At 37.3% G+C, this 19915-nt stretch overlaps 2 protein-coding genes across 3 annotated transcripts; one reads left to right on the plus strand and one right to left on the minus strand.

The window, feature by feature from the left end:
• Positions 1–3775: 3775 nt before the first annotated feature.
• On the plus strand, positions 3776–14956 carry LOC141592804 (lon protease homolog 2, peroxisomal). Of its 2 annotated transcripts, none has more exons than XM_074413647.1 (17): positions 3776–4122; positions 5606–5718; positions 5919–6021; positions 6529–6698; positions 7185–7276; positions 7932–8111; positions 8214–8297; positions 9213–9340; positions 9656–9857; positions 9935–10141; positions 10720–10850; positions 11128–11341; positions 12004–12306; positions 12905–13099; positions 13571–13816; positions 14187–14288; positions 14628–14956. In XM_074413647.1, exons 1-17 carry the CDS (start codon positions 4016–4018, stop codon positions 14709–14711), a joined length of 2661 nt encoding a protein of 886 aa, XP_074269748.1. In that variant the 5' UTR covers positions 3776–4015; the 3' UTR covers positions 14712–14956. The 2 variants fall into 2 exon arrangements, with proteins under 2 accessions (XP_074269748.1, XP_074269740.1); XM_074413639.1 differs by having other exon boundaries at positions 3852–4122; positions 5913–6021.
• An 824-nt stretch (positions 14957–15780) lies between these two features.
• LOC141592817 (ATP synthase subunit delta', mitochondrial-like) lies at positions 15781–18957 on the minus strand. Its single transcript, XM_074413660.1, has 2 exons — positions 18428–18957; positions 15781–16267 (listed from the first exon to the last, which is right to left on the minus strand). Exons 1-2 carry the CDS (start codon positions 18896–18898, stop codon positions 15923–15925), a joined length of 816 nt encoding a protein of 271 aa, XP_074269761.1. The 5' UTR covers positions 18899–18957; the 3' UTR covers positions 15781–15922.
• Positions 18958–19915: the final 958 nt, after the last annotated feature.

Raw genomic sequence — 19915 nt, forward strand, 5'->3', positions numbered from 1 at the left:
AGAAACAAGTCAGCAAGACGGGGGAGCAACTAGCAAACATATCCCCAAAGCGCCCCATTACAAGACCGGGTAGCAACTAGCAAACATATCCACAAAGCGCCCCATTACAAGACGGGATAGCAACTAGCAAACATATCCACAAAGCGCCCCATTACAAGCCGGTTAGCAACTAGCAAACATATCCATAAAGCGCCCCATTGCAAGACGGGGGAGCAACTAGCAAAAAATATCCACAACTCAAAGTTCACAACAACTCAAATGGAGTAGTCTCTACACTTATTTCTAGATCATTCTCATGTTAAAATAGTTAAATCTAAAAAATCTAGAGACTACTACATTTGTCTAAACTTTTTGATTAGTTTAGATGGGGAATGATCTAGAAATAAGTCTCTGGGCAAATCCCATATGACGGATATGACAGTGTATTAGCTCTATAAATAACAACTAACAAGGATTCATACAAACAAATCAATAATACAAAAAAAAAAAAAAAAAAAAAAAAAAAAAAAAGTAAATAAATCAACAAAGGAGAAAAACTTTACTTGTTTTTGGGCGACGGAATTCCTTGAGAAAAAGGGAAGGAGAAGAAAAGGTGGGATTTGGATTTTTGGGGGGAGAGATAATAGAGTGAGATGATGAAATTGCAGAAAAATTGCGAGTCTTTTGAAATAAAGATGAACAAATTCGTTGATTGGTGCTTACAACTAATCTTCTCATCGACATTGACATTGTTTAATTGTTCGATTCAAACAAATGTTGATCGAAAATGAAGTAATTTGATCGAAAATGGAGACTGCGGAGTTGATACAAGGGTGGTTCTTGTATTAGGGTTTTCCGGATCAACAAAATAACGGGTTGCTGAATCGGATGTTTAGAAATTGATTTTTTTTTTTTTTTTTTTTTTTTTTTTTTTTTTTTTTTTGGGTACGAACGAGATAAAATTAATTATTCGCTATTATACGGGGAATAGTTGCCCTAAAGATATCTTCTCTAATAATAGAATGAAGTTCATTAAACAGATGGTCTAAGATCTAAATGTGAACTCGATTGGCTAGAAGATGAGCGGCTCTATTGGTAGAGGTGTTCATTGGTCCGGGACCGGACCGGACCAAACTCTCTGGACCGAATACCAAAGAAGGATTAAGAGGTGGACCGAGGATCGGACCATATAAATATTGGTCCGGTCCAGTCTGGACCATAAAAACGCGTGGACCAGACCGGACCAAATGGACCAGAGTGGACCAAATATTATTGTCATTGACATGTTTTAGCATATAAAAATAGAACTCAAGAAGTTCGTAACGATCAAAATAAACAACATTATTTTCTTACTAGATTTAGCTACATAATTACACATCTTATAATACGTGTAAACAAAGTAGAAAATAAAATCAATAATATTACAATTTAAAAAATTCTTTTCTTACATAACTTCGGTCCACGGTCCGGTCTATTCGGTTTGGTCCAGGACCGGACCGAAGACCAAAGTAGAGTAAATAGGTGGACCGTGGACCGGACCAAACAAAATTCGGTCCGGTCTGGTCTGGACCAAATGGTCCGGTCCGGTCTGGTCTTTGGTCCGGACCACTGAGTGAACAGCCCTATCTATTGGCTTCTCGATAAGTATGATCGATTTTAACCGTCCAGCCCTTTACATCTTTGGACAATAAACTTGAGGTTGTTACTGGCGAGTTGATCTTCGAGAATAAGTTTGACACAAGGGTAATTATCGATCCATATGAATTATCCATAAATTTTTGAATTATAGATCATTAGTAATGGAAGATTCAAAGCCCCGAAACATAGAGAAGTAGTTAATTCTCAAAGAGCTCGAACAACGATCTCTTATATGTAGGCGTTGATAAGTACGTTGTAGGACATGGAAAGCAAATTACAAAAACTAATCGTGCTCCATACAAGAATTGCAAGTATGAAGACTAACCTCATCACGTCCTCAACCATGCAAGTACTTGTTAAATCTTAAGACGTTATTATATGTGTTACAAAGAAGTAGTGCGGCCTAAAAATCGTGTAATATACTTCAATGATAAGGAGTTGGGACATAAGGATGAAACAATTAGGCTCATTATAATCTTCGGGTGATCGTTTTTTCCTTTTTAGTGATTAAGTTATTTTATTCTATGTATTTTGTATAAATTTGAGGTGATGTTAACAAGCTTAAATAATAAAGTCATTTGAAATAATATTTATAATCTAGATTTCAACTTTGTCAATATTATAATCACCCTTATTACACACAAACAATCATTAATATCCTGAAAGGCATTTGAACACATCAATATGGGTCCAAATCCGAAGTCATAACAATTAACAAGTGATGTTAGTTGTTAGGTGAGGAAAACAACTTTTATCAAAGATTTCAATGAAACATGTGTTCTAAAAAGTCAGAGAACTACATAACCTATTAAAATCTATTAAGAATGGTAGAAGGGCCTTTCGATATTTGGCTAATTGTCAAATTAAGAGACGAGAAAAAAAACAGGCGACACTAGCGTGTGGCGTATTAATGGTATCAATGCCTCGTTCTTTAGCTCGAATTTCAAACAGAACTTAAGGAATCGCGAGCATTATTCTAGAACCGTCATCTTATCAACATCCTATACATTGCTCCATACATGATACAACTCATACAAGTATACAATACAACTATGAGCCATAAGTGGTTCCTAAACAATAAGACGAGAGTCTTATTAACTAAGTCTGTAATACATCAAAAAATGTTTGTCAAATTTATAGTATAGAAAACAAAATTAATTAAGTAATATCACAAAACCGAATCAAAAAACTTTTTATATCTAGTAGAATGTTTGCATCATAGATTCACCATTTTTTGCTACAAATCAGGGTAAAAAACACCACTTTTCATTTCCGTTATCCTAAGAAATATAAATGGAACCAAACGAGCTTAGAAACATACAACCAAGCTTAAAAACGATTACCCTTCACTTTTACATCTAGGACAAGTTCTTACTCCAAAAATTAACTTTTAGTACATGAGAAGTCATTTCACTTGGACTTCGACACTTCATTTTATACCAAAAAAATTGCAAAAAAATAACCGTATTCGACACTTGCAATGAAAGCTGAGTAACATAGGTATGCCAACAAAACTTCATTGTGATAAAACATGATAAACAAAAAAATTGCCTTTTTCTTGCGATAAACAAAAAATTGCCTAGTTCCTTGATATTTAGTTTTGCGAAACAAATATCACACGAAAGGGAGATGTAGTGTATAGAGCCAATAGAGGGGTCGGGCTAATTTAGGATTGACGAAGTGAGGACCGAGAAATCTAAAATACTAAAGCGAGGACTAAAGTAAGAAAAACTTTATAAATTGGGATCTCAGGTAATCCAAAACTGATTTTAATATAGATCACGAGAACTTAGACAGATAACATACTCCGTATTTGACGTCGATATAACATACAGACTTACGAAGTACTATAAGATAACGAAATTTGAATCTAAATCTAAATATTATAAGAGTTTTTTAAAATGTGTCCAATAGACATGTTAAGATGCTAAGAAATAAAAGATTTAAATAACATATAATGAGAAATTGAAATCCAAACTCATTATTACCATACTTAAGGAAGTAATTGATATAAAACTTTCATTTTTTAGCATCTTAACATGTGCTTATTGCCTTATTGAGCACATTTTATAAAAACTCATATTATAGACCATTCAAATCCGACTAATTGCCATCCCTAAATCGTTTCATTACCAAAAGATATTCATCGTTTTCCTCCACTAAATTATTTAACAAAATTCCCTCAAAAAAAAAAAATTTATTTAACAAAAAAAATACTAGTCATCATCTTCCTTAAAAACAAAATAAATAAAAAATCATCATTGTTCTTCACTACTAACTCTCTTCACTCTTATCTACAAACAATTATAGTATTAAAATACCATAATACAATACAATATAAAATAATATAATAGTATTAAGCCCACAATTTTCTCTCTCCTCCCAAAAAAAATCATCAATGGCGGATCACATGGATCTTCCAAATCGTCTAGGAATTTTGGCCTTCAAAAATAAAGTTTTATTGCCTGGTGCTATTATTCGTATTCGTTGCACTTCCCCTACCAGGTTATTTTTTTTTTATTTTTTATTTTTTTTTTTATTTTTTGTAATTTTAAAGTTGTTAATTTGTGTTTTAATTAATTTCGTTGTTGTTGATTGCGGGTAATGATAAAGTCGTTAACTTTTGATTTAATTTTCTGTGAATTGTGTTTTTAGAGGATAATTGATCAAGTTGGTTAAATTGTTAGGTACCCAATTGGAGATTAGTATGGTTGAAGTAATATTTTGTCGAAATTGCGCGTTTTTAGATGTTAGCCAGTTTAGTTGGTAAAGTTCGGGAGCTGGGTAGTTGGAGGTTGGGTGGGGTACTGGGGTGCGGTGGGGCCCTACCGAGATTTGAAACACGGAGGGCGTTGTTGATGTTAGTTGAGCTTAGCTGGTAAAGTTCGGGAGTTGGGGTTGGGGAGTTGGAGGTCGGGTGAGGTGAAGTGGTGCCCTATTGAGGTTTGAAACACGAGGAGGATGTCGATGTTAGTTAGCTTAGTTGGTAAAGTTTGGGAATTGAGCTTTAGGAGTTGGAGGTGGGGCTGCTATATGAGGTTTGAAACACGGGAGGGCGTTGTTATGTTAGTTAGCGTAGCTGGGGTAGGAGTTGGGGTTTGGGACTTGGAGGTGGGGTGAAGTGTGGTGGTGCCTGTTGAGGTTGGAACCACGGGGAGTGTGCTGTCTACGTTATTTAGCTCAGTTGGTAAAGTTTCCTATTTCGGGATCTGGGCTTGTGGAGTTGGAGGTGGGGCCTATTGAGGTTTGAAACACGGCAGAAGTTACTTTAGCTAGTTGTTGCTGGAGTTGATATTGTATGTATAATTGGCTATTGTTGCGTGATTTTGCCAAATTCGGTGTTTTATGTTAGCGGTGTTTTTCACAACCTATCTTATGTATTATCGGGTAGACTGTTATTATGAGGAAATACCAAAATGGAGTATATGCGTATGTATCTAACTATCTAAGGTCCTAGGTTTGAAATAAAACTAAAGTGAGCTCGGACTGAACGTTGAAGGAGTGCGATATTGCCTGATTTTTTGGGTTAGGGCGGGCCACTTTGGGAATGATAGACTGATAGGCAAGCTTTTGTCATTGACTGCAGGATTTTAGGTAGTCAAGTAATAATGAAGAATAATTTTAACCTTTGAGTTACAGCTATTAGAAATTCATGCTACTCGTAGTCTCCTATAGAATTAGACGAGAATAATGGATGCCTGAACTGAGTTTTCATAGTTGCGCTTTATTTTGCTAATTTGTCTTTGCAGATCTAAGTTAGATACTTGTACAATTTGGTTCTTCTTTAGCTGCTTTAATGTAATCTAAGAAAGTGAGTTAATTTTAGTTGAAGCTGCATAACTGCATTACAATTTGCATCAATTGACATACACTATTTCATTGATAGTACATTAATACAAAGTTCATAATTTGGAAATCAATCGGGCTTCTTCCATTGGGTGTGGCTAACTAGAACAAAATTCTGGTTGTTGTTCTATTTTTTCTCTAGTGTTAAACTGGTGGAGCAAGAATTATGGCAGAGGGAAGAGAAGGGTTTAATTGGCATTGTTCCTGTCCATGATGCAGTGGATTCTGCATCTGCTGGACCCGTGCTTTACCCAGGTATATGCTTTTGTTTCCATTTTCCCATTCCCCCATAGTTTACTCTTATGTGTGCTATATTTAGTAATCACATGATTATTTATTTATTTGTCAAGGTGTTTCTACTTTGTCGTTCTAAACATTTTGTACATTATTTTTATTTGTGGGCATTTCGTTAAAGCACTTGCATAGTTTTGAAAATCTCTTTTGCAAAGGTGCAGGATCGGATTCTGGGGAACGTAACTTAAAAAATCAGTCTGGTATCTCAGGCTCAGCCAAGGCCGGTGGAAAGAGTCAGCAGGAGGCTGTTCACTGGCACAACCGGTATCTATTATGTTTTTTCACTTTTTATTCTTGTTTCGAGTCTTGACTCATACCTAAAATGGAGCTTACCATACATGAGAAGCGTTTTTCAAACCATCATATCCTGTGATTGAGGATGTAATTTCTAAGGCATCATCTGAATCGCTGTCACTACCTATCATTCAAATGTTACATCATTCTTTGTAATTGAAATGGAAGGACTGCCAAATTCCTATGCTTCCCATAGCTGTTGATTATGCAGCCTAAACTTGTCAATATAAGGAAGATATTGGCCATGAGATATTTCTTTCACGAGGGCTACTTGTACCTCAGCTATATCTTCTTTCCTCACTTCTAAAATAGTTAAATGTCATTTCTACGAATCCTTAAAGACAAGGGGTTCTTGACTACCTAGTCCATTGTAGCTTTAGGGTCCGTAAATGCCTTTCTTGTCGTCCAATCAATTGTCTTTTACTTTTTTTGGGTTTTATTTAGTGAGTTAACAAGGCACAGTGCATGGTAATGTAGGGGAGTGGCTGCTCGAGCATTACACCTCTCAAGAGGAGTGGAAAAACCGAGCGGGAGGGTTACTTATACTGTGGTACTTGAAGGCTTGTGCAGATTCAGCGTGCTGGAACTCAATACTAGAGGAACTTATTATACTGCAAGAATTTCTCCACTTGACATTACAAAAGCAGGTAAAACATCCGGATGTAAGAGATATATGAATTCTGGGTTTTCGTTGGGGTCAGGTTAATAGTTTTGAGGTTACAAACAGGCTATTATCACGTCTTTTATATTTTATATGCTACTACTTTCATTTCTGTGCAAGTATTTATACTTAGGCAGGCTTACCTAATCTATAGTATGCCTCCATATGGATACGTTTATGCGATGCACACTTTAAAAAATATCCAATACATTGATTTTAGTCCTGCCATAAAATGTATGTAATAAGAATGGGCAGCGCCAGTTATTAATTTAAAGCTTGCTATTCACTGGTAGTTGAGCGAATCCAGTGACTTAGTAATTGATATGGATATGTACATACTGGTTTTGCACTTGAATCTGTGTGGACAATCTAGTTCTTGTCCATGTGCTTTTTGGATGCTTCTAAAAATTGTCACGTGTTTTTGTGGCGTGGATGTTAAGTTGCTTCATGCAATGTTTTTCTTAATGTTTAGAGATGGAACAAGCAGAGCAGGACCCTGATTTTGTTGCATTAGCTCGCCAATTCAAAATGACTGCAATGGAACTTATCACCGTCCTTGAGCAGGTAAGGTTTGAGCTTTCATAGATACAACTTGAGTCGATTAATGAGGAAGGACTGTATGATTGACTGCTTGAAAGTCCTGATGAGCCAACTTTTCACATGGGATCGAGTTTTCAAATTTTGCCTTGTTGATTTAGAAGAATCTATCGAAATAGGCAAACACCTTAAAAAGGTTTATTTCATTCAATGTGCTGGACGATAAATGTCTTCTCTTAATGCTGAAGGGCTTCATCCATTTATCGTGTATAAAACTATTCTTGCCCTTCTAAGAGACAGTCATATCAAATCTCTTTAATTTCATGCTCAAAGTAAGTAACATGAGAACATTCTCTGTTTCAGGGTGTACGGTGCTAATTATATAACTGAATGTCTTTTTTTTAGAACTTTTTTCCCTCAATCGTAGAGAAAGATAGAGAAACTGAATCTATTTGTGCTTCACTGACTTACACATCGAGAAACTTTTTTAGAACCTTTTTCCTCCACTTCTTTTGAAAACCAATAGGATAATCATGAACAATTATTTCTGTGGGACACTAAGAATTCTGAGAAAGAATTGGATGTGTTATTAGTTATAGCTGTGGGGTCTTCACTTTCTTGTTTTTTTGTTATGTTGTTCTTTTTGTCGGTATGGTATTAACTTATCATTTATGTTTATCAGAAACAAAAGACTGCAGGGAGAACAAAAGTTCTTCTGGAGACTGTCCCTATTCACAAGTTGGCTGATATATTTGTTGCAAGCTTTGAAATAAGTTTCGAAGAGCAGCTAGCGATGTTAGATTCAGTTGACCTTAAAATTAGGCTTTCAAAAGCAATTGAGTTGGTTGATCGGCATCTGCAGGTACTTTCTCGGATGATTTGCACAATCAATCTAGTGTATAATTATGTCTCATTTTATTCTAGTGCTTATGCTCCCTCCTGTTAAATGACTTTGTTTTGCTAGACAATTCGTGTGGCTGAGAAGATCACACAAAAGGTTGAAGGACAATTGTCAAAATCACAGAGAGAGTTCCTTCTAAGGCAGCAGGTTTGTGAATGTTTGGTACTGAGTATTGATATGCCATTTACTTCTGTCTAATGTGAAACAGCGAAGCACTCTGGCATTGATGTATTGAGTATTACTTCATGAGTAATTAAATCTTGATACTTGGAATTTCTAAAGCTCTTGTGCTAAGTAATTGATGCTGACATGTGGATGAGAACTTATTGGTCTGAGTAAATGGAATAGTAGCATCTTGAAAATGATCAGGCTCATTTATGTATATCCTGGGTTTGTTTCTAATGCTGTAAAACTTTCAACATTCTGATTATTACTTTGATTAGTTGATGTAGGCCCATAGTTTAAAATCGCGGTATATCGCGTATCGGCCATGATTAGTTGATGTATAATTCACGGCTCTCGGGATATCGCGTATCGGCCGCCTCCGATACGGTACATCTCGGGCGATACGATACGTCTTGGCCGAGATGTGGATGAGAACTTATTGGTCTGAGTAAATGGAATAGTAGCATCTTGAAAATGATCAGGCTCATTTATGTATATCCTGGGTTTGTTTCTAATGCTGTAAAACTTTCAACATTCTGATTATTACTTTGATTAGTTGATGTAGGCCCATAGTTTAAAATCGCGGTATATCGCGTATCGGCCATGATTAGTTGATGTATAATTCACGGCTCTCGGGATATCGCGTATCGGCCGCCTCCGATACGGTACATCTCGGGCGATACGATACGTCTTGGCCGAGATTTTAAACCATGTGTAGTCCCTATACAATAATACAAGTCCTTGTCTGACGGGGGGATGTACTTGATCCTGTTATTCTATACTTGGCAGTTTGGGTTTTAGCTTGTGAATGCTTTGACAGACCTATCATCTTCATTTTGGTTTTTGAATTTCTTTAAATCTTCTACTTGGCATTTTTTTTCTGTTAATTTCACTTAGATGAGAGCTATAAAAGAGGAACTCGGGGACAACGATGACGATGAGGATGATGTTGCTGCTCTTGAAAGAAAAATGCAAAGTGCAGGAATGCCTTCAGATGTTTGGAAACATGCGCAAAGGGAGTTGCGGTATGTTTTTATGCACCCTCTGAAATGTTTATTTGATCTTTTTTTTCCTTGATATTTTTTAAAGAGTCCGGCAGTCCTTGGAACGTATGTCCTCACAACTGAGCAAGTCAGACTTTTGATGTTCTTGGAGTTGCGTCAAGTGTCAAGGATCTTGTATCGCGAGCATTGTTGATCTTAGTTCTGTAATGGAAGTATCTAGTTTCCTGTGAACGAGGAATTTAGTTTATGCTACTCTATTCCGAGTGGTACTAATTTTATGTTCCTTATCTTTTTTGATAAGTAACTTATGGCTTCTTATCTAAATTTCCAATTCAGGAGACTGAAGAAAATGCAGCCTCAGCAACCTGGGTACCATAGTTCACGTGTTTACTTGGAGCTTCTTGCCGATCTTCCTTGGCAGAAGGCAACTGAAGAGCAGAAACTAGATCTTAGGGCTGCTAAGGAGCGACTTGACAATGACCATCATGGACTGGTCAAGGTCAAACAACGCATTATCGAATATTTGGCTGTTCGTAAGGTCAACAATCTTTTATTCGCCTGAGCTTTGTCTTAGTGCTGACGATTGTACACTCACATGGTTTGAGTGAACTGCAGCTTAAACCTGATGCAAGAGGCCCCATTTTGTGCTTCGTTGGGCCACCTGGTGTGGGAAAAACATCTTTGGCCACATCAATAGCTGCTGCTTTGGGTCGAAAGTTCATACGTATATCTCTTGGCGGTGTGAAGGATGAAGCTGATATCAGGGGGCACCGGAGAACTTACATTGGAAGCATGCCAGGTCGTCTTATTGAAGGCATAAAGGTACATGTCCTTCCAAGTGTGACTTGGCTTGTGATTTGCTCAAATTAGTTCACAGATAATCTTGAATTTGCATCATTAATACTTATTTCGATAGTTTTCCTTTTTCATGTTTGTTAACTAGCTGTATTGTTATTGCTTGTGAGTTGCCCGAATCTGAAAATTCCTATAAAGCTGAAATTTTTAGTTCAATGTAACAAAAAAACGACAATGCCCTATTATCTTGGAGCTTCCCACTTGCGGCATTAAATTTTAGTTCTGTTAATGACATAATATATATTATTGGGTTTGAGTCTTTCCAGCTTGGACAAGCTAGCTTTGATGAGGTTGATAAGGGTTTTCATTCAATGTAATCATTAAATTCTAGTTGTGCTACTGACAACCTGTATTATTACTTTCTTGAACATCCGACTTTGTACTGTAACAAGCTAGCTTTGATTAGATTGTTAGCTGCGTGTTGTGATAAATTTCTTTTATTGTATTGCCTTTGATAGTTTTCTTTCTCCAGGACTTGAGCTTTATATTTGACTCATGTGTTACTACTTATTTTTGTCCTCTTTATGCTCTTTTTGAGTTTTCAGAGAGTGGGCGTCTCAAATCCTGTTATGTTATTGGACGAGATAGATAAAACTGGCTCTGATGTTCGTGGAGATCCTGCTGCAGCTCTACTAGAAGTTCTTGATCCTGAACAGAACAAAACTTTCAATGACCAGTATCCTTTTCTATGATACATTCTTTTGTTCGTCAAATCAGTTACTTATTCATTTCCAGTGTTCATCCCTGTGTTTTAGGTGACAATCACATTTTAGAATCTGTCTTAGGATTCTATAGAATATAAAGGTTGAGGTAAACCATGCATTGTCTAAAAAATCTATGCATAATGATGACATAGATTAGTACGAAGTATTATCATGTGCAGGTTAATTTTGTGCCATGTCATTAGAGATTAGTCACAGTAATTTGATGTTAACTTCTTAACTCAAACACAGTTACTTAAATGTTCCATATGATCTTTCCAAAGTTATTTTTGTGGCAACTGCCAATAAAATGCAGCCTATTCCTCCGCCACTCCGGGATAGGATGGAAGTCATAGAGCTACCTGGATATACACCAGAGGAGAAGCTCAACATTGCTATGAAGCATCTTCTACCAAGAGTCCTAGACCAACATGGATTGAGCTCTGAATTCCTTCAGATTCCCGAGGTACTTGTTTGGTATTTGTTTAGCTATTGGGAGCATATTTTTGTGTTGTCCTTTTGCTCATGGGTGTCCGCTGTTGGTTACAATTAGTCTTATGTGAAACAATTGTCTATGTACAATAAAGTCAATAACTCATTTATCAAATGAGATATATAACGTGGAATAGGTCGATTGTATACATATAATGGTTTCATATGAGTTTTTGTCCCTTAATTATTGTCTTTTTGTATATGTGTACCACTCTTTTAGTGTCCTTTATTTGTTGATTCCTTTCATTACTCTATGAAGTATAAATAATTTGTAATCAAGTGTCCTATGGATAAAGACAGAGTTGTAATTATCTTATCTCATTCACATTTGGCATTATTTTGTTATGGTTCTTGACAATTAATGATCACGTTGATGAAAGTTGAAGGTAGTGGGATAAAAGAAGAAACTTCTCTAAATACTCCTTAACAAATACGTAGTTCAACTTCTACCCGATGATATGTACTTCAGTTATTCAGCATCTTCTATGCTATTTCTGAATTGTAGATGGTTACTTGTATGGTATATTTCTTTGTTAAAAGGTCCACTTTATCTAGTGTCCCTTCACATTCAGATCGTTTTGGCATTCTCACCCAGAGTACCTGTACCTGAACTCTTGTGGTTCTCTATTCTGGCAGGATATGGTGAAACTTGTGATTCACAGATATACTAGAGAAGCTGGTGTCCGGAACCTAGAGAGAAATCTGTCTGCGTTGGCTCGTGCAGCAGCTGTAAAGGTTGCAGAGCAAGATAATGCTACAGCAGTTAGTAAAGATATCCAACAACTTTCTTCACCTGTTCTAGAAAGCAGACTTGGTGAAGGAGCAGAAGTAGAAATGGAGGTGATTCCCATGGGCGTTAACAATCAAGACTTTTCAAATGATTTGCGGCTTTCCTGTCATCTGATTGTTGACGAGACTATGCTTGAAAAAGTTCTCGGTGTGAGTCTTTTTCTTACCCTTTCTTCATCTATTCACTCCCTTATTTCTATACTTGGTGGAGTTCTCTGGAGTGTACTATTTCTTAATTTCTACTAATATTATTGGCTAAAACTGTGTAAGCAACTTAGTTTGGGAAATTTTCACCTTGTTCGTGGCACTTTGGAAATTTGCTCTCTGAAAAATGTTTTCTGAGGCAGGATTTTACGAATGATATTTTTCAGATGGGTGTGAAGCTTTCAGTTTCATTCTGCGAACTGGAGTTGAAAAGTTATTTGATAATTTCTAGGCTGATTTTTCTAATTTTCTGGTTTATGTTGGCAAATTCGGAATGAGATTAAATCTTGGCACCGTGCAAGCATTTTTTGGGCTGGGCTAGTCCATTCATTTTTTTTTTCAAAATTCATTACCAGATTTTTAAAGTGGTACATAGGAAAATTATTTGCCTGGACCATTTTATTCATTTATTTTAACTGTTTCCATATCTGTAAAGTGGTTTATCATAGAAATATTATCCTAGATCCATGGTTTGTACTATCACGGGAGTGAGGGGACTTCATTTTCCTTGTTTACCTTCTCAAAATGTAATTTGTGATCACAGCCACCAAGGTATGATGATAGAGAAACTGCAGAAAGGGTTGCGAATCCCGGAGTCTCCGTCGGGCTGGTGTGGACTGTTCACGGTGGAGAGGTTCAGTTTGTTGAGGCCACTACAATGGCTGGGAAGGGCGAATTACGGCTGACTGGCCAGCTTGGCAGTGTTATCAAGGAATCAGCACAGATAGCTCTTACTTGGGTAAATTGTTCTGTTATTTTTTTTCTATTAATAAGAAAGATCCCCATTTGCCATGTTCAGCCAACCAAACGTACAATGCCCGCTCCTTAGAAAGTAGAGGGGAGATAGGAAAACCCCTCTTCCCAAGGTTCCACTAGCGGAACCTGAACGTGTGACTACCAACACTAGCGGAACCTGAATGTGTGACTGCCAAGTCACAAGTCCCATCCTTTAGAGCATGTAACTTTAGTTACTATATGACATATTCCTGTAGAAGCTTTCTAGAATCCCTCTTTTTATTAAGTGTCATTATTTTCATTTTTGGTCTAATATCGATGGGTTTCAAACCAAGGTCGTGAGTATGACTGTATGAGGCCTCGATGATTTATGAATTGTTTTTAGTGTAAGGTTGTGAAGGACTTGCATTTATTTTCACTTTCGGAACTACCCTTATTAGAGCTTGTTCCCTTGCTTTTATTCGGGCATGAACAGGTAAGATCAAGGGCCACTGAACTAAGGTTTGTGGTTGATTCGGAAGGCAACTTGATGAATGGACGAGACATTCACATCCATTTTCCTGCTGGGGCAATTCCTAAAGATGGCCCATCAGCAGGTGTGACATTGGTCACAGCACTCGTTTCGTTGTTAAGTCAAAAACGAGTTCGAGCAGATACAGCAATGACTGGGGAGATGACCTTGAGGGGCCTTGTGCTGCCGGTGGGTGGTGTTAAGGACAAGGTATGCCATTTACTAATTTCATAAGATATCCCTTCTTGTTTATGATGCTATAACACCTTAGCTTCCCATTGATTCATTTTTTACGATGATACTTTAACTCACGACATTTGCTTTTAGACGAAAGTTTAGCGGATCGAAAATAATGTATTAAAGAATGGCCCCTCAATAACGTGGGGTGTTTTGTGGGCTAAACTTTACCCATACGAAATCTAGAACTGATTTCAATGTCGGGAAAAGGCGAATGCAGTGAACCCAAAGGAAGATCCGTTAGTGTCTTGATGCATGAATACATATCAGCATGGTTTTTTTTAGTGGTTCGTAAGAGCTGAGTCCTCTCTAAGTTGTTGCTTTGTTGACTCGATTTGCGCAGGTGTTGGCAGCACATCGCTATGGTATAAAGAGAGTGATATTGCCTCATAGGAATGTAAAAGATTTGGTTGAAATACCAGCCGCTGTTCTTTCTAGTCTTGAGGTATCGTGCCTTTTTTAATCGATTGTCTATAGCTATATTACTCGGACACTTTTGGAAGTTCTCGTTATGGGTTTCTGTTCAAGTGTCGGCCTCAGTTTTTTTATTCAATAAACTAATAATTTTGGCTTAAGATGATGTGTCCAACTATACGGATACAGAAAGTAATGAAGTATTCGGCTTTTTTTTTTCCATTTTTGTGTCAAAAGAGCCGCATGGGAATTACAATACGAGGAAGGGGGATTCAGACTCGGAACCTAATTTCAGAGTACCTCCATCATATTTCATTAGAACTAGACTACATTTCGTTTCCTTACATATCTCGGCCCTTTGATCTGACAGATAATATTTGCCAAAAGAGTGGAGGATGTGTTAGAACATGCTTTCGAAGGCGGATGCCCATGGAGAATTCAAGCAATGCTATGAAGACATGAAGGCTTTAGGTTATAACACGGAGGCATGATTTGGCCGGTTAAGACCGACAGAGAATCACGAACATGAAGAGCAGAAGCGTACTGGATCGGATGATATTAAGTTTCTCATGTTGTTAGATCTTATTTAACCTGTTCTTCCCTGTAACTGTAATTATAGATCTACAGGTAGTATTCCTCTTGTATAGTAGTACACCACAAGGTGATGATTATGTTTATCTAATAAATCATTTCACCATACGCCACCGTTTTAATTCGTTGATCGACCTGAAAACTGTGCACTGCAGATGTCATTGAGTAATCTAAGCAATGCATTATGCAGATCAAGCAATTAGGTAGAAAATTATCCACAAGGCCACAAGCTCAGTAGTGTTGCAACTAGACCTGTCAAACTGGGTCACAGTCGGGTTAGGGTCAGAATACGGGTCACAGTCGGGTTAGGGTCAGAATACGAGTCAAGAAATAATTTCTAACGTCTTTTTTTAACGATTTTTTAATTAAAAAAATACTTTTTAAAAATGTGGAACACATTTAAAATTAATATTTTAATAATATTCAATATTTAAATTAATTATATTGACATAATTATTAAAATAATTTTTTTTTAATAATTTTTTTTATTATTAAATATAATAAAAGTTCTATAAAATTGACTTTTTAATTGTGTTTGTAATTTTAAGTAATAATAAAATATATTTTTTTAACTATTTTTTCAAATATAATATATAAATATTAATATTTTAATAAAATTCTTGATTTATCTTCGACCAAACGAGGCAACCCGTTCCAGTCGGATCTCGACCCTAAAATAACGGGCCAAATGAGTCACCGGGTCGAAATTTTTGGGTCTTGACCTGAAAAACAGGTCGGGTCAGAATTTGACGGGTTTAGTTGCAACTCATTAGAGACAGGAAGACAGCTTCATGGCCTGTGTCAAATCCCAACTATACCAAATAGAAAGATTTGTGTTGTCAACTTACGATACAAGTCACTAGTTTCGATCAGACGAATGTTAGATTCAATTTTTGTTGAGCAAATGCTCATACAATGAACACAAAATGATGTCACAGTATAGGGCCTTGTTTCCATATAGATTTATTGGACCTTTTCCAAGTCAAGACGGAAAAATGGAAGAAGAATCCCAACCATTTATCAGACTACAAGTCGAGAATCAAAATGAAAGAAGAAATACATTTAGCGGAAACATTAGGCAGTGATGGCAGCATTGAGAGCACTGTGAACATCTATACCAATCTGGGCTTCAGCTTTCTCCAAGTCGGTGGATGCTGAGCTGAGCTTCTGAGTGAATTCTGCAAGCCCCTTCTGAACAGCGGCTTGGTCAATGCGGTCAATAGGTACAGCCTCGACAGCAACTATGTCGGCATATGAGTTGGAGTGGATGACTGCAAAGCCACTGCTAATAAAGTACTTGGACACCTCGGTTCCTTCGTGGACCGACATGATACCAGGTTTCAGCTCGGCTATTGTGGCCACATGACCTGGTAGAACACCCATTTGACCAGTGGTTGCAGGAACTATGACCATATCGACCTGAAACCCGGTGAAAAAAAAAAGAGGAAAACTGGTCAGAATCTTTTTGAGAGAAAGACCGTGATAATAATAACAAGACGCATCAGTATCGCCCATGTGTTTTTTCCTTCCTCAAAACAGTTTACACTTTACATACTGGGTTTTCAGAGTGACAAGGGAAATAAATAAAAACAAAAGAAAGAAAATTGCATATAGCAGAAGAAGCCATTTACAGCAGCAGCAAAAAGCTAATCACGCAAGCATTTGTAATAAAATAGACGCTTGATGACAAAGTAACAGTCTCACTAGACCTGACAACTGAATCCGAGACTGCCATCTCTCAAATACTGATTTTACGCCCAAGTACTCTAAACTGGCAAAACATGATAATGTGAATTCAAATAGGTGAACACAGACACAGCACACCATTTTTTCTTTTGACTTGGTAACCTTAGAGTTAAAGGCCTATGCTCTATAGGTCAATCTTTTATCCCTTCCAAATGCCAGCATTCACAATCGCTTTTTGGCGAAAATATCATGAGAAATCTTTGTCGATATTAGCTGCCCAACCAGCTTTGCTCTCCGTGTAGCATTAAAAAAGAATTGAAGAGCTAAGTTTTAAACTTCTAATTGACATTCTACACATCTATAACACACTAATTGCCACTGCGAAGACTAATAAACAGGTAAACAACACACCTGCAAGATCCGGTTTCAAATGGATCATATTAACGATGATGGTTTGGAAATGATTTTTTGGCGTTAAGTTCATTAATAATACACAAGTATTAGATAAAGTGGAAATTAACACTCTTTCTGAAGATACTGAACCAGAGGTTGATGACATGCACCAATAGAGAAAGAGTTACGGTGAATATATTCGTATGATGGTTACAACAAAACCAATACCCAGTATCTTAATATTCTTGTACGACTGAAAATCTGCGACATTTTTATCCTCTATATATAAAATGCATCACAACAAAACCAACACCCAGAATATTTATCATGTCAAACATCCACCTCTTTCTAGCTGTCAATATGACAACAGAGAACCAGAGGTTAAGGTATCCTTTGGTCACATTTCTATTTGGGATAGTTTAATCTTCATATGAACATAACTATATTATGATCAAGTCCTAACGGGCAGCCGGGCAGGTCTGTAACAAGCATCTAAAACTCTCGATTACTGGGTCACACAACTGACAGATAACTTGAGAAAGCTCTTTCTTCTCGCTGACGTACAGATTGTAACAATTCACCGCAGTCTACAGTTCTACACACAGGTACTACAAACCGCATCACCATTGAGAAAGCAATACAAGCGCACAACTCAAGAAAAACCAGGAATGCCAGACATTCCATCAGTTGAAAGCAGCCTCCTATTACGGATTTATGAGATGAGAGTTTGACCAATGCAATGCAGAAAGTCACCAGTATATACGAACAATGTCACTCTCAAAGATAGCGAGTTAAAACCTTCATCCTCCTACCCTTCAGCTTTGCCTATACTACTATTACTTATTACAAGACAACTAAACAGCAAACCATGACCACTACAATCATTCAGAACACAACCAGACTGAAAATTTTACGACATACACGCTATATGGGATACTCAATGTAATTCAGAGACATCAAACTTAAACTACAATCATGTAGCTTAAATGTGCACTCTAATTCAAAAGTCAGCGTCAAATGAATCCTCTGTCAACCCAATTCACAATAAATTCCAACAAAAACACAATCTCACAGGTTTTAATTAGGGTTAGATACAAAATCACAGATCAATTCAAAACCCTAACACACTCAAAACTACCCAGATACCAAAAAATCAACAAACCCAGATCATAAATACCATCAAATTAACCAATTCAATATAAGACATCATCTTTACACAAATCACAACAGAAAAAATTCAGAATCCATAAACATAAACCAGATAAAAGAGTAAACCAATAAAAAAGTCGTGTTGTAAGACCGTCTTATTCTATAATTGTTGAATTACCTGCAACCACATTGATCACAAAAATCAACAAACAAACCCAGATCACAAAAACCATCAAATCAACCAATGCATATAAAAAAACATCATTTTTACACAATTACATCAAAAATTGAAAACCCAGAAACATAAATAAATAAATAAATAAATAAAACAAATCAGATAAAAGGGTAAACCTCTTTGGAAGAAAGGAGAGAAGAATACGGAAGAGCAAGATTAACAGTAAGCTTAGAAGGAATAGCTGAAGGAATTGGAGGTCGAGGTTTCATGTATGAAGATGGAGTATTTGGAGGATCTAAATTTGGTATCATTTTCTTCCATGTGTTTACAAATGTGTCGTCTGGTGGTGTTGCCACCGCTTGCGCCGCCGTGGAGAGTGGCCGTGATCTGGTGGATTGCCGGAGGAGATTGGTTGCTGCGTGGCGTAGCATTTTGATGGATTGTGGGAGGAATTGAGGGGGTGTTTGGTTAGAGCTTTTGGAATGGATTGGAATGGATTCAAGCCATTCCAATGTTTGGTTGGAGCATTTTGGAATGGAGTTAGATACCCGATGGATTCTAACTCCATTCCAACCCATTAGAATCTCATACCCATCTTTCTCCCCAAGGTTCCAACTCCATTCCATCCCACACATTATTATTCCCATTCCCGGATTGAACCAAACAACTTTAAACAGGTATGGGGTTCTAACTCCATACCTCCTTGGAGTTAAAATCCATTCCATTCCATACCTAATGTTTGAACCAAACGCCCCCTGAGATGTTTGGGTTGATTAATGAAGAAAGGAGAGATTGGAGAAAGCGAGGTGTTGAAAATATTGAAGCTTGTGCACTTGCAAAAAGGTCAACCGGGTCGGTTGCGGATCGGGTTAATTTGGGTTGTCTCGACTTTATGTTATATCGGGTTGGGATTAGACCTGATAAAATTAACCCGATTCGAAAAGACTGACTCGAGACCCGAAATTGATCCGAACTGTCGAACTCGAATGACACCCGAAACCCGAATTGACCCGACCCAAGCTTTCATGGATCTGTAATAGACCGGACCCAAAATGATCCGACCCGAAACCACTCAACCCGAAAATTACCCGACGAAATATAACTTTAATTGACCTCAAAAGACATGAAATGCCCTTGTCTCTCTCTTAATCATTAACCCGAAAATGACTCGACCGAAATAACTCGACCCGATTGACCCGAAACAGACCTGACCAACAAACCCGAAACAGACGTAAACCCGAAATAACGCGACCCGGCCCGAACTAACTCGAAAATTTGAAAAACCAGAAATGACTCGATCCGTTGACCCGTTTTGCCAGTTCTAGTTGGGATGGGTCCATTGATGTTCGGGTCGAATTTGGATTTGTTACTATTAAATTATTTTGGGATAATGGTCAGTGTGTAACAATAATTTATTTGGGTTAGTTCATATTGAATCGGGTCAATTTGTATCGACTCTATATGTATGTGTGAGATTTTGACAAGAGGAGAGGTGGGTGCCTAATGGCTAGTAGACCCGACAAACTGATTGGTTAGATTGTATGCGGGTAGAGTTAATTCGGATTTGGTTGTTTGATCTCTAAGACCATCCGCATTAGTGAATATTCACCAATTTTCACTCTACACTTTTTCACCTATTCTCTCTCCAATTTACCATCCACCTC

The sequence above is a fragment of the Silene latifolia genome, chromosome 1, assembly GCF_048544455.1.
Source record: "Silene latifolia isolate original U9 population chromosome 1, ASM4854445v1, whole genome shotgun sequence".
NCBI lineage: Eukaryota > Viridiplantae > Streptophyta > Magnoliopsida > Caryophyllales > Caryophyllaceae > Silene > Silene latifolia.

Excerpts from the sequence above, each read along its gene's own strand:
- LOC141592817 (XM_074413660.1), bottom strand. The coding sequence starts at position 18,898 with ATGGGAATAATAATGTGTGGGATGGAATGGAGTTGGAACCTTGGGGAG. Across the intron at positions 16,268-18,427 it reads CTCTCCTTTCTTCCAAAGAG|GTCGATATGGTCATAGTTCC; the intron begins GTTTACCCTTTT and ends ACCGGGTTTCAG.
- LOC141592804 (XM_074413639.1), top strand. The coding sequence starts at position 4,016 with ATGGCGGATCACATGGATCTTCCAAATCGTCTAGGAATTTTGGCCTTC. Across the intron at positions 10,142-10,719 it reads GTCTTATTGAAGGCATAAAG|AGAGTGGGCGTCTCAAATCC; the intron begins GTACATGTCCTT and ends TTGAGTTTTCAG. Across the intron at positions 14,289-14,627 it reads CTGTTCTTTCTAGTCTTGAG|ATAATATTTGCCAAAAGAGT; the intron begins GTATCGTGCCTT and ends TTGATCTGACAG.